General features: G+C 37.2%; 1 protein-coding gene across 4 annotated transcripts in view; it reads left to right on the plus strand.

The window, feature by feature from the left end:
* Positions 1–7,630, plus strand: part of FHL5 (four and a half LIM domains 5) — a 42,217-nt gene extending 34,587 nt beyond the window's left edge. For all 4 annotated transcript variants that reach the window (XM_045499069.1, XM_045499070.1, XM_045499071.1 and 1 more), the window contains 2 exons: positions 1,896–2,082; positions 7,397–7,630. In XM_045499069.1, coding sequence (XP_045355025.1) covers positions 1,896–2,082; positions 7,397–7,560 — 351 coding nt within the window. In that variant the 3' untranslated portion in view covers positions 7,561–7,630. The remainder of the gene's footprint in view (positions 1–1,895; positions 2,083–7,396) is intronic.
* Positions 7,631–14,467: the final 6,837 nt, after the last annotated feature.

Consider the following 14,467-nt stretch of genomic DNA (forward strand, 5'->3'; position numbering starts at 1 on the left):
AGGCTTAAAAATATCTTTAGCATAATCTTTTTTTTTTTTTAATATTTTTTAACCTTTATTTAATATTGAAAGACAGAGAGAGACAGAGTGTGAGCAGGGGAGCGGCAGAGAGAGAGGGAGACAGAATCTGAAGCAGGCTCCGGCTCTGAGCTGTCAGCATAGACCCGACGCAGGGCTCGAAATCACAAACCGCGAGATCATGACCTGAGCCGAAGTTGGACGCTTAACCGACTGAGCCACCCAGGCACCCCTAGAATAATCTTTTCAAAAGTTTGTGTCATAGACAACATTTTTAAATTTTTTCAGCAATGAGATGGCTTTGCATAGGTTCCACATTTTCTATATCTAGTGAATTTGGATACAACAATCACAGGAATCATCTCAGATACCACATGAGCACATTCCAGTTTCCACAGCTACTCCAGGAGCTCAATAGCCATGGATTCGAAAGATGCTAGGACTACAAAACTGCTATCCAAGAAGAGTTGTTCAATATTTACCCATCTGATTCTAAATAAAGATATCTCAGCCTTTTAAAAAGTACTATTCGGGGGCGCCTGGGTGGCGCAGTCGGTTAAGTGTCCGACTTCAGCCAGGTCACGATCTCGCGGTCCGTGAGTTCGAGCCCCGCGTTGGGCTCTGGGCTGATGGCTCAGAGCCTGGAGCCTGTTTCCGATTCTGTGTCTCCCTCTCTCTCTGCCCCTCCCCCGTTCATGCTCTGTCTCTCTCTGTCCCCAAAATAAATAAACGTTGAAAAAAAAAATTAAAAAAAAAAAAAAAAAAGTACTATTCGTGGATTGAAAAGATTTATATAAGTCAGTTTAATCCATGGGGATGGATGGATATATATATACACACACACACACACACACACACACACACACACGTATGTATGTATGTATGTTATGGAGGAATAATAAGCTTCTCTGACACAACCCTAGCACATCACACATTAAGGTTCAACATACAAGCTGTGTTCATTACTTAGAGTTCCAAAGCTGAAAACCCACGCAGTTGCCACAGCACCCCATTTGTACTAGAGATAATACTGGAACTGCTATCCAAATGTTTTTCCCTTTGGTGTTTATTCATTAATTCAGCAAGGACTAACCAACTGCCATTAGTGGAAAGTAACCTTGTGTCAATATTATATTACTGGTTAAGTATAGAGGCTATGGAGTCAGCTTAGGTTTGCATGCTAGTTGTGTGACCTGACAAGTGACCTGGCCACTGTAACCCTCAATAGTTTCTCACCTTTTAAAGGAGGAAAAAATAAGAGTGTTGGTTATGTCGGGATGTTAGGAACATAAGAAAAGGCCATCCCTTAGCACAGGACTAAGGACTGAAAACACACTTCAGAAATATTAGTCATTATTAGTGGATGATGGTGCTTATCAATAATAGTCAGGGTTGCTTCTGCTGGAAGAAAGGTTTCAGGGAAAAGTAGCTTTTTTCAATATCCTTTAAAGCTAGACATGGAAGTAAGAACATGGTATAGAAAATATCTTCGTTCTAATGGTAGACCTTTGAAGACCAACATGAAAGTTAAAGATGAGAAAAGGAATCAGGGCTCTACTTCTTTTTCATTTTCCTGAGTCTGTTATGGCCCTAATTCTTTTCTATTCCACAATAGGAGAGAAATTAGGATATATATATATATATATATATATATATATATATTTTTTTTTTTTTTTTTTTTTGCCAGTTCTACTTAATCCTTATAGCCTTTTGATTCTCATATTGATTCAAAAAAAAAAAAAAAAACCACAGGGAAAGGACATCCTGACACAAGGGGATGGAGTAACCCAAAGTACACTCATGGGCACAGAAGAGGATCATGACAGGTCTGAACTGTAATAGCTTCCATGGTCACTGCCTTTGTGGTCCTTTGGCAGGTGGTGACTTCAGGTGGGATAACATTTCGTGACCAGCCATGGCATAAAGAGTGTTTTCTATGCAGTGGCTGTAGGAAAGAGCTCTGTGAAGAGGAGTTTATGTCCAGAGATGATTATCCATTCTGTGTGGACTGCTACAACCATCTTTATGCCAAAAGGTGTGAAGCCTGCACCAAACCCATTACTGGTGAGTTCTTCAGTTTAATATGGTCCATTAATGGGACAGCTGTGGCTATGTAGATGCTTTATAGTTAATTTAGAAAAGGCAAGTAAAATATATATATAATCTTATATATATATATATATATATATATATATATATATATATATAATCTTTCCATATATATATAATCTTTCCCTTATATATATTATCATATATATATATAATCTTTCCCTTATGTTTCTTTTTGAGATACACACACATGGGTATCCATATATAAATAGAAACATTACACAGACCCCTCAAGACAAATATATAGCGTAATTAGGGTAGCCATGTTCTATAGAGGGTAATTAATACTAAACCTTATGGAGGAGCGCCTGGGTGGCTCAGTCAGTTAAGCATCTGATTTCGGTTCAGATTACAATCTCAAAGTTAGTGCCTTCGAGCCCTGGTTAGTGAGTTCAAGCATCAGGCTCTCTGCTGTCAGCACAGAGCCTGCTTTGGATACTCTGTCTCCCTCTCTCTGCCTCTCCCCTACTCACTCCCTATCTCTCTCTCTCTCTCTCTCTCTCTCTCTCTCAAAAATAAATAAATATTTTAAAAATAAATAAATAAACGTAATGGTAATGACTTTAAGTAATAGTTCAGAGAAAGAGGAGAACAGGATACGCTGAGAGGTCAGAGAAGAACTTCACAAGGAGGCCTGACATTTAAAGATTTGAATGGGAGGAAGGGATACTTATAAATACAAATCCTACTTAATTTCCAACAAGGGCAAAGGAACCCTAAAATAGAAAAGGTTTTAATTAAATGCAAGGATTGTACAAATCTGAAGCTGTAATAATTAGGGTATACAAGGTCAGGAATTAATTAAACTTCATTTTAAGATGCTTCTAACAAGTGTATCATTCTGTTTTCTCTCTATTCACTTGTGAGACATTTCAATTATGAATAGATGAAATAAAACAAGATAGCATTCTGATGAAAGAACAGAACACATGTGACATGATTCGAAAATATCACAAATGATAAATTGATCCAATTACATAGATTTTTCAAGGTAAAATAGTGCATTATATTTTCCTCAGAGATACTTCTGAAGAATGCGAATCCTATAGTAAAATTTGAAGTTGGCATAACCTGAGAAAACCAGCAGCTTTTCTTTTAGGCATCTAGAGTCACCTAATAATGTGGCAGAACTGTACTTCTCTTCCCCATTCCTTGTATTCTTAGATCATATTTCATTTCTTTTAGTTCAGTTTGTGTAACACAGTATTAAAGATTATTTTATCCTTTTCCTCCTCCTCCATCTTCAAATATATCACAAAATAAAAGTTAACTCTTCAAAGAAAGAAAAAGTGTTTCACTGCAAACCCAGCTTGGCAGGTTTTCACTGACTTACAAGGGGAAGGAGAGAGTTACCCAGACAAACAGGCAAGGTCCCGTTTGCCTGCACCGGGCACCATGTTTTCCAGAAGCTCACATGGTTCATGGCTATATCTGGCTGGCAGGTGTGTTTTGTTTGGCCTGCACATGTTTGGAAACAACTCATGTAAAACTCCTCTCTGCGGTCAAAAATAAATGAAGAGCCTGCTGGGGATGAACACACTACTCTCACATTCCCCTGCCAGGTCTCTGTCATAGGCTCAGCGGCTGCCCCATTGCTCTGTTCCTCACACCTTGTCCCCATCACTCAGCCATGTCACCTTCCCAGTCCTTGCATTGGATTGCATTGGCAATCCCAGACTATCGGGCTCTAAAGCTTGAACTCTTAACCACTCTGCTCTCCTACCTCTACACATCTGGCAACCCCTTAGTCAAAAGACTAAGCCACTATATCCACCAGTTTTGGTTAGAAAATGGGGCTTCCAGAAATGTATCAGTACTGAGAGCTCAAAAATCTCCGTAGAATCTGCGATTACTGCCCAATGGATGCATTTGATTTATTCCATGACACTTTTCTTTTTTTTAATTTTTTTTTCAACGTTTATTTATTTTTGGGACAGAGAGAGACAGAGCATGAATGGGGGAGGGGCAGAGAGAGAGGGAGACACAGAATCGGAAGCAGGCTCCAGGCTCTGAGCCGTCAGCCCAGAGCCTGACACGGGGCTCGAACTCACGGACCGCGAGATCGTGACCTGGCTGAAGTCGGACGCTTAACCGACTGCGCCACCCAGGCGCCCCTCCATGACACTTTTCTTGAACTATCCAGAAAAAAGGGAGGACTTCCATGAGGAAATGAGAAAATTAAATAATTCAAAATGGGTTGAAATTTTCCTGGGTACTCAGTGGCTAATGCTGACCTGCAAAGAGCCTACCACGAGCCCTGAACTTGAGTTTCAATTCTGATCTATCACAGATTCACGTATCTAAGTGATTTTTTTTTTCTGTTGGATTGTTTCACATCAGTATCTGAGCCTAGCTCTTTCAGGCTCAGACCAAAAAAAAAACCACATTGTTCTGCATGTAACATAAGGATGATCAGGAACCACAGATTTGACCCAAAAGAAATCCAAATACAGGATTATGTATTTAATTTAGAATAATCAGTCTTATGATAATTATCTTAATCATAAGCTTTGCAATAAGTAGTGTTTCTTGAAAATTGAGCATTTGAATTAATGTACCATAGGGAGTTCTTATACGGCCATAAATTTATCTGTTGGAAGTTGCACATTCATGCAAACAATATGCCAACCTAAGAAACTATATTAGAATATTTCAAAATACATTTTTTTCAAAATACTTTTTTATATTAACTAAATCTATCTGTGAGTCTCCAGATGTGATTTTTTAAAATCCCATCAGAATAGATTCAATTCATTTGAACAAACCCAAGGTATAACTACAAACCTTTCTTTTTTTTTTCTCTCGCCCTCTAAGATAGGATTAACGTTTCAAAGTTTCTGGGTTAAGTGAAGCAGCTTGATGTAGTGGGAAGTGCTCTGGACTAGGGAGTAAAAGACTTGGTCTTGCCTCTGGCCCTGACCACTGTGTGGCCATGGGTAAGTGACTCACCACTGAGGTTCTCATTTGCCTTACTTGCAAATGAGGAGTTGAAGAGGATCACGCCTTACCCTTCTTCCATGTTTATTTTGAGTAAAAGGAGTTTCAAATGTTATTTCTTGAGAAAAGAATGCTAATGTTCCTGGTTATGGTCTTTACAATAGATAAATTCAGACTTAATCTGGTGAAGTTAAGAGCATAGGCTCTGAAGCCAGATGGCCTAGGATTGAATCCCAGATCTGCCATAAACCAGCTGGCTGATTTGGGCAAGTGCTTGAACCTTTCTGTTCATCAATTTTTCTCTGCCAAGTAGGGTTGATGGTAATATCTTTTCATAAAGGTAAGGTCAGAGTTGTGAAGCAATATAAGTAAAGGGCTTAGAATAGTGACTGACTCGTGGGGCACCTGGGTGGCTCAGTCGGTTGAGCTTCTGACTTCGGCTCAGGTCGTGATCTCACGGTCTGTGAGGTCAAGCCCTGTGTCAGGCTCTGTGCTGACAGCTCAGAGCATGGAGCCTGCTTCCAATTCTGTGTCTCCCTCTCTCTCTGCCCCTCCCCCACTCATGCTCTGTCTCTCTCTGTCTCAGAAATAAACATTAAAGAAAAAAAACCAATAGTGACTGACTCGTTTTCAAGTGCTCAACAAATGCTAGCTCTTATTCTACAAAATCTTCGGTAATAAATGAAGCCAAATAAAACAGGTGCCAGACACTTATTTCCTGGGGGACTTCCTTACTGCAAATGACCCTCATGACCTGAGGGAGTAAATGCATCCAAAGTTGAAACAGTTTGTAAACATCTCACATGCTGAGTCAGGCCTTCCTTAAATTCCTACTACAGAAGCTTCTATTTCTCTCTTTGTAAAATTCTAGAAGAATTATTTTTACATTTACCACTTGTACAGGCTTACCTAATAAAATCAAGAAAAACTCATGAGCATCAAAATTCAAAGTGTGTAATAATTAGTTTTATGAACAAAGATGATTCATGCATATATAGGACATGATTCTTGCAGTCAGCTTATTAATGTTTTGAATAACATTCAGGGAATTAATTGGTCCATTACTGATTTACTCTTATTAGCAAGTAATGATAGCATCATAAATAAGTGAGCAATAAATTTAATCAAGGAAAGTAGAGAAATTTGATGTACATTTATTTATGAACTAGTAAATTATATGTAAAGACATCAAATAACACTTCTAGTATGAAAATAAAAGTTCATTATCATATTTAAGGAGAGTTTATCTGAAATAGAATGCTTAGTCACCTTTTTTGCTTCCCCAGATGTAATATTTGGAAACTGTATGTGAATCAACACATGAACTATTTTAGCCTCACTCTATGGGTAAGGAGCAAATCACAGGAAGTTCATAGCACTATGATCACTTGGAAAAACCTTGGCAAATAAAGAAAGGCCCAAGGCATCCCAACCCCTTCCCAATCCCTACACCTTTTCTCCTTTTCAACGCCTCAAAATCAATTATTTAAATTGTAACCTGGATCCATATTAGGGGTATAGAAAGAGATTCTCACTGAAGACTCAAATTCTTCTACCTTTCATAGAAATGTTACAGCTAAAGAAGCCCAGATTGATGAAATGGTGGAGGCTGATAAAGTACTTCTTAGAGACTAACCATTGGATAGCATGGCCTCAGTGGCCAGAGTGATCAGATTCACAGATCTTTGTTGCAAGCCTGGGCTAAAGTTGTCTCTGGGCAAGGTAGTAAGGTTGTCATGTTAGGTTAACTCCATGATAGTCTGGATGAAATTTTCTATTTGGGGCTTTTGGAAAATTGTGCCCCACACCACAATATGACCATGGAACTTTATCTGAAGCAAAATTGACCATAGGAATAGAGGTAACAGAACTAAAAGTCATTGAAACATCAGGCACTAGGCTAGAAAGTATACATTTATTTTATTTTATCTTCACTTTGCTTCTAAGAAAGCAGAAAGAAGATATTCATACTTAGGTATCTCTGACTTCGAAATCCATTCCCTCTTCCCACAGCATTCTACTGTGCTTCCTTATCTGTCTTAGGCAATCTTCATCTGTTTCCAAAAATACCTGGTTTGTGTATTCAGATTCTACCTACTTGTGTAGATTACAGAAAAATTTGACTGGGAATCAGGCTGGATCTCAAGGGGGAACTTGCCCAGGGCGACATTCCCAGATGGACACAGGGGCATGGGAGGCAGCATTCTCTTCTAGGTTACTTGCCTCTACATAGACTTGCTCATTGCTGTTATCTCCAGTTCCTAGAAGAGTACCTGATGGAATGCTTAATCTCTTCATTGAAAGAATATTCTTTTCCGCAATTCCTTTACAGGTCTCAAAGGTGCCAAGTTTATCTGCTTTCAAGACCGGCAATGGCACAGCGAATGCTTCAACTGTGGGAAGTGCTCAGTCTCCTTGGTGGGGGAAGGCTTCCTGACCCAGAACAAGGAAATCTTTTGCCGCAAGTGTGGTTCTGGAATGGACACTGACATCTAGAGGGAGATAGTCTGTCCTCACCTGAAATCCACCTTGCTTTTGTTCTCACTAAATCCAGAACTTGCTTGAAGTTGCATTTATGACTTACGTTTTACCAATATTAGAGTTTATAGCAGAAGGGTTTTTGCACACATTCTGATTGAACTGTGTCATAAAAGCTCAGAAAAAGCATAGTCTAACAGAAATGAATATATCTATCCTAACTCACAAAGGCATCTCTCCTTGCAAAATACTGCACTCTGCTGTTAAAAATATAAGAAAATATCTCTTTATTGTAACCAACAATATGACCTATACCTAGAAGTCATGGATGTTATTACTGAAGACTGCTGTTTTTAAAACCGCAGGGGGAAAAAGGAAATTAAGAGATCAAAGTGAAAGGCATACATGAGGCTAATGTTTGCATTCTTAGATAGCTAGCTATAAATAATATGATAGCTTGGCTATTAATGGTGGAAGAACAAAACTGATCAGGGAAAACTGATTAACAATCATCCTACTTGAGAACTGTGTCATTTTATCATTCTTTTATTCACACACACTGACTTTGGATTTGCAAAGCTGCAAATTTGCCTTCATCCACACTGCTTCCACAGCTGGTTGGTTTCATGCTTAACAAATAGAATTGAGAATTTGGACACTATGGCTCTCATACTCTGCATGGATATAAAGGGGTCCCCTCTCCCTAGGGATAGTCAAAGCATAGGTTTCAACACATTTTGTATCAATTGCATTTTCAAAGCTCCCAATGATTTTTCTAAATACTTAACAGATTCCATGAAAGAGAAGTCTATTCTTTCAAATGAGCTAAGCAGGAAAATCATTGTCCCCAAAGGCAAACCTTTAAAGTAAATAGATCATTAAGTCATCACTCGTGGAAATGAGTTTTAGGGAAGGGATTGAGCGTCGGAACATGACTTTCATCCAGATATCTAAAGGCATAATAGAATGCATAATTAGCTCTGAGCTTCATGCATTTTGCCTTCCAAAATTACATAGATGACTAATGGGAAGACATAAAAGTGGGCTTTAACAAAATCTAGTAACAATAAGAACTGAAAAAGATTAATTCACTGCTGATAATTCAGGACCTGCAAAGCAGTACAATAGAGTAATATGGGTTGTAGATGAGCCCTCCCCACTGTTCCTCCACACCCATGCCATCCACCTCACCCCATGCCAACCATGCCCCAGAGTTCCAATCTTCTGCATGGCCCAGAGGTACACTCCCAACCTTAGCAGCCATTCTACAAATAAGTCAGTGTGTATTGGTCACAAGAGAAGCAACAGCCTTAGTGAAAAGCCTATCACTATATGTGTATCTTTCTACTAGACATCGACTGATCATGGCCCTACCTACCTGTTCCTGGGCAATATTTTCCACATTATGTGGGACAAATGGAAAGGAAACTTTTTTCTCCATGGTCAATTGTTATAGTGCCACATGGTTGGGGTAGGAGGGGGTCAGGAGAAGAAACCCACACAGACATAACATTTTTATAAGTGTCTACTCTCAGATTACTGTTAAAGGTCCTGATTAAAATCTAATTATATGATGTGGCTGATTACAATGATTAAAATCGTTTCACAGGAGATTCCATTAAAATTGTTATGGAAACACAATTTTTGAAATAGCTTAAAATGCAAGGACATTTGGAGATGCTAACAATTTAGAGCCACTAATAAAAGGGGTCAGGCTACAAAGGCTATTTGAAAGATATAATTGTCTTTGTTTTGTAGTAACAATGCCAAGATAACCGATTATAGATAAGCATGCAAAATGTACTGCTTTCTGAGTCAAACAATTAGTAATGTTTAAGCATTTTGCCTTGTGTGTGGGCTGAGCTTGCATATGATCAGGCTTGCATTGTATCTGTACAACTAAAATTCACAGAATCATTTCTGAGATAGAGATTCTGTTATCCTTTGATACGTATACTTAAGTATATATTTTTCACATATAAATAATTCCATATATAGAATAAAGCTTCGTTATCACATATGTATTAAACACATACTGTGCTCAGAGTTAAGAGTTTGAGCTGTTGTGGTTCTGGGGTGGTGGGCAGATAGACCAGGGTATGGAAATGTAAAATTGCCAGATGTAGAGATCTTTCCCCACAGCTGATAAACAGCGCCACTGTGGACATAATATACATATACAAAACAATTAAGTAAGAAGACCTCATTAGACTGCCATACACACAAAGATAAAAATGAAAACCTTATACTGTATACTGTAATTGATTTGGGGTCAGTAAAGAGAAAAGCTCTCTAACTGACCTATCCAAAGATGGAACGGACTGCCTCAGGAAGCAGTGGGCACCCAGTGATTCAAGGAGTGACATCTGCACAGGCAGGAAAGCAGTTAGAAGCAAATCCTGTGTGCTAATAACAACCAGATGGCTTGGAAGTAGCAGAGAGACTGTGCCAAAGAGCAAGAAGAAATGAGATTGCTAAAAGAGAAAAGGTCAGATGAAGACAGATATTAACTCTTAGCATAAAAGCTTTATATTTGATATAACAGGCAATAGAAAGTTACTAACTGCTCTTAAATAGAGGAGAAAAGCATTATGACAGTGTTTGAGGAACATTATACTAATGACTCTGTGTGGCCTAGAACTGAAGAGGGCAAGGTTCCAAAGGCTAAGTCTCTTAATGCAGTAACACATTTGGTTCCTGGCTACAGAAAAGAGAAAAGAAGCAATAGCTAATGGAGGCAAAGAGCTATATTTGTTGATACAGCTGAAAATACAAGTCAACAAATCAAAATGTTTTATGTTGTCATGTTAGGATTAAAGATGACAAAGAAAAAGGCAGAAAGGAATTTCTGTTTCTATAATAACAGATGGGGTGGCCAAGTTTTCAATTTTCACTTAACAAAATCATAAACTTGTTATATTGGAACAATCTAGGTCCATTGGTTACCTAAAGTACGATAGGGGTACCATGATAGATTCAAAACTTACAGTCACTATAACTTTAAAAGAAACATTAAGGGGGCGCCTGGGTGGCGCAGTCGGTTAAGCGTCCGACTTCAGCCAGGTCACGATCTCGCGGTCCGTGGGTTCGAGCCCCGCGTCAGGCTCTGGGCTGATGGCTCGGAGCCTGGAGCCTGTTTCCGATTCTGTGTCTCCCTCTCTCTCTGCCCCTCCCCCGTTCGTGCTCTGTCTCTCTCTGTCCCAAAAATAGATAGACGTTGAAAAAAAAAAATTAAAAAAAAAAAAAAAGAAACATTAAGAAAAAAAAGAAACATTAAGTTGTACATTGGAGTGAAAGATTGGTCAACCATTGTAAAAATGTATAACATTGTCACAAATGGCCTTGGTTAAAAATCGTTGCAAAACACAGAACCACAAATGAAAAATTAACTCAAAAACATTTGTCTGATGTTAGTAATACCACTTTTGAATTTAATAAAAAAGTATTTTTAATCTGTTTGATGTATTGATAATTCATATTTTAAATAAAATGATTGTTACACTATGTTTTAGATCTATTTATTGAGCACATAAATTATTATCAAATACATTTATAGATAGATGTTTGTTATTGGGATAATGCAGTTTTTACTTGTTTTACAAATTGTCATTTTCAGAAGTTTCTTATACTGAATAAATTTGCATAGTACAAATTTCTCAAATTGTTTTTAGAGACTTATTTTTTACATTAACTGTACCAATATGGAGTAGCTTTGTGGTGCTTCTACTTCTATGACATAAGGTAGCATGATGACTTTTACCTTCTTGTCCCAACCATTTTTACAACACTCAAATTAACTATATATTCAGATATCATTTCAGGGCATTAATATAAAAATAGCATAACTGAATTCTGTCTGATCCAAACAGTAATGCCTCTCCTGTTAAACTAAGGGAAACACATCTGTGCTCTTTTTTACAGTGATAAAATTTTTAAATACTTAAACTAAGAGTTATTTTATTTCTAATTATCATTTCTGTGATTCTAAAAATATTCCATCAGAAAAAGTTCATTTTAATTTGATTTTCCTGTTTTGACTAAGATACTCTTTAGCTAATTTCTTATTATTTTTATATTGGAGGAAATGCTGGTATTCTTAGTAGTTTTAAAGCTCCCAGGTACCCAAAGGATACAAAATTACTGATCCCAAGGGAAACATGCACTCTGATGTTTGTAGCAGCATTATCTACAATAGTTAAATTATGGAAAGAGCCCAAGTGCCCATCAACTGATGAATGGATAAAGAGAAAGGGGTGTGTGTGTGTGTGTGTGTGTGTGTATACATATATATATATATACACATACATATACATATACATATATGTACACACATACATATATACATATACATATGTATATATACATATACACACACATTGGAATATTATTTGGCCATGAAAAAGAATGAAATTTTGTCATTTGCTATGACATAGATGGAGTTAAAGAGTATAATGCTAAGTGAAATAAGTCTGTCAGAGAAAGACAAATACCATATTATTTCACTCATATGTGGAATTTAAGAAACAAAACAAATTTGTGGAGGGAGAAAAAAGAGAGGCAAACCAAGAAACAGACTCTTAACTATAGTGAACAAACTGAAGGTTACTGGAAGGGAGGAGGTGGGGGAAGGAGTTAAATAGGTGATGGGTATTAAGTAGAGCATTTGTGATGAGCACTGGGTGTTGTATATAAGTGATGAATTACTAAATCTTATAGGTGAAACTAATGTTACACTGTATGTTAACTAACTGGAATTTAAATAAAAATTTGGAGAAGAAAAATTAATAAAGTTCATGGGTACAAAGAACAGACAGCTTGTTGACAGGGATGGGGGTGGGGGAGTGTAAAATTGGTGAAGGGGGTCAAAGGTACAAACTTCCAGTTACAAATAAGTCCTGGGATGTAATGTACATAATGATGACTATAGTTAAATAATACTGTATTGCATATTTGAGAGTTGCTAAGAGCAGATCTTAAGTCTCATCCCATAACTATGCGTGATGACTTGTGGGCGATCATTTTGCAATATATACAAATACCGAATCGTTATGTTATACACCTAAAACTAATATAATATTATATGTCAATTAGACTTCAAAAAAAATCATAGTGGTTTCAAACTCTTATTTTATCTAAAGCAAAGTTTGTGTCTATAACACAAGCCCTTAAGAAACTAACTAATTCACACTATTAGCATTAGTTAGGTTCTCTTCAGAATTTTGTCAGATTATGAGTTCTTCTAATGTCAAAGTGTGTTCCACAAAGAAATATTTGGAAAAACATCTCTTACCAAACATTTTTTTAAAATTCAATTTAGTTAACATATAGTGTAGTATTGGTTTCAGGAGTAGAATGTAGTGATTCATCACTTAATGTAAAACACCCAGTGCTCATCCCAACAAGTGCTGTCCTTAATGCCCATTACCCATTTAGCCCATCCCCCTACCCTTCCAGGAACCCTCAGTTTGCTCTCTATATTTAAGAGTTTCTTATTCTTACCAAACATTTCTAATTCATTTTTGAAAATCACGTGGCCTTCAAATATAATGAACTTTGGATGGGCACACAAAAGACAAACTGTATGCCTTAGAATACTGTTTCTTCAACAAAAGAGTCAAAATATCACTAGAAATTATAATTGGTAGGATATTACTTTTATCCTGAACCTCTTTTCTCCAAAGCATCAAACCTTTAGATCTTCATTATTTGACTAGAAACATTTTAAGAGTTAGCTGGGATAACTGTAAAGAAATGATTGGGGAATGTGATGACCTCTATCAATATCTATCAAATCTTGGGAATATCTATCAAAACTTGGGAAAATATGTCATAATATAGTTTGACCTTCCAACTTCTCAGAAATTACTGTATCTGGATTTTTCGTTATGCCAACATAACAAAGGGACACCAAGAAGCAAGGATACCAAGAGTCTTCCCTTAAATCACCCAACTCAAGAGGAATTAGAAATGAGTCCATTCACTGAGACATCTGCATAGCCTCCTAGATGGTACTAAATATGAATCATCCAGAGAGAATCAGAGAAGTTCTTTTCAGAATTCTGACCATTCTGAATTTTCCCAAATGACCAGCTTTAGGACCAGCTACCTTGTTGAATATGAAGGTGGGGGAGATATTTCTTAAACTGGGAACCAGAAAGGAGTGAAAAGAAATGAGATTTGTGCTTAAGATTTAGTCTATAAAAGAAATAACAGGATTTATGTGATTCTGGAATGACTGGATTGTATATCTCTGGGTTGGAAAGGAAACAGCTCACTGTGATAGAATTATGATCCATGTCACAGAGGAGCACAGAGTATTTGGGTCAAATATTTTCCCACAAATGGTAATAAACTTATGGAGTGGATGTCCATAAAGGGTTCTCTGAACAAGAAACAGTAATGAGCTCAACAGACATCCATTCAATGACTCAAACAGTGACATTAAATGCTATTCCCATACACACAAAAACAAAAATCAAGTTTGATATTTATGGTAGTCCACATACTGAATCCCAAGGGCTTATTCTTTCTTTATGCAAATGACAGCCTCTCCCTGGTTTGTCTCTTCACGGATGAAGCTGTTGATCTGAGAATCCCAACCCAAGTCCTCAAAGAGGAAATTGATGGAATATGGATAAAGGAAAAAATGGAGAAAAAAGAGTGGTGATAAAAGTTGACAGTCCTGAAAAAATAGAAAATTAATTTGAATTTTTAAACTGTTTTCCCTATCATATAATAAAAAATTTCCAAAACTACAAGGCATTTGTAGGAAACAAAATTAATGGACCAAAAATTGCAATAAAATTTTGTTCTTGAGAACTGCAATATGGTGTGTGTCTCCTCCCTGCAAGGGAAATTACTCTCTCAGATGCCACCAATGGTTATGTAGTTGCCAAAGTCAATAATCATTTTCTCTTCAGCTTTC

Source organism: Leopardus geoffroyi, chromosome B2 (genome assembly GCF_018350155.1).
Source record: "Leopardus geoffroyi isolate Oge1 chromosome B2, O.geoffroyi_Oge1_pat1.0, whole genome shotgun sequence".
Lineage (NCBI taxonomy): Eukaryota > Metazoa > Chordata > Mammalia > Carnivora > Felidae > Leopardus > Leopardus geoffroyi.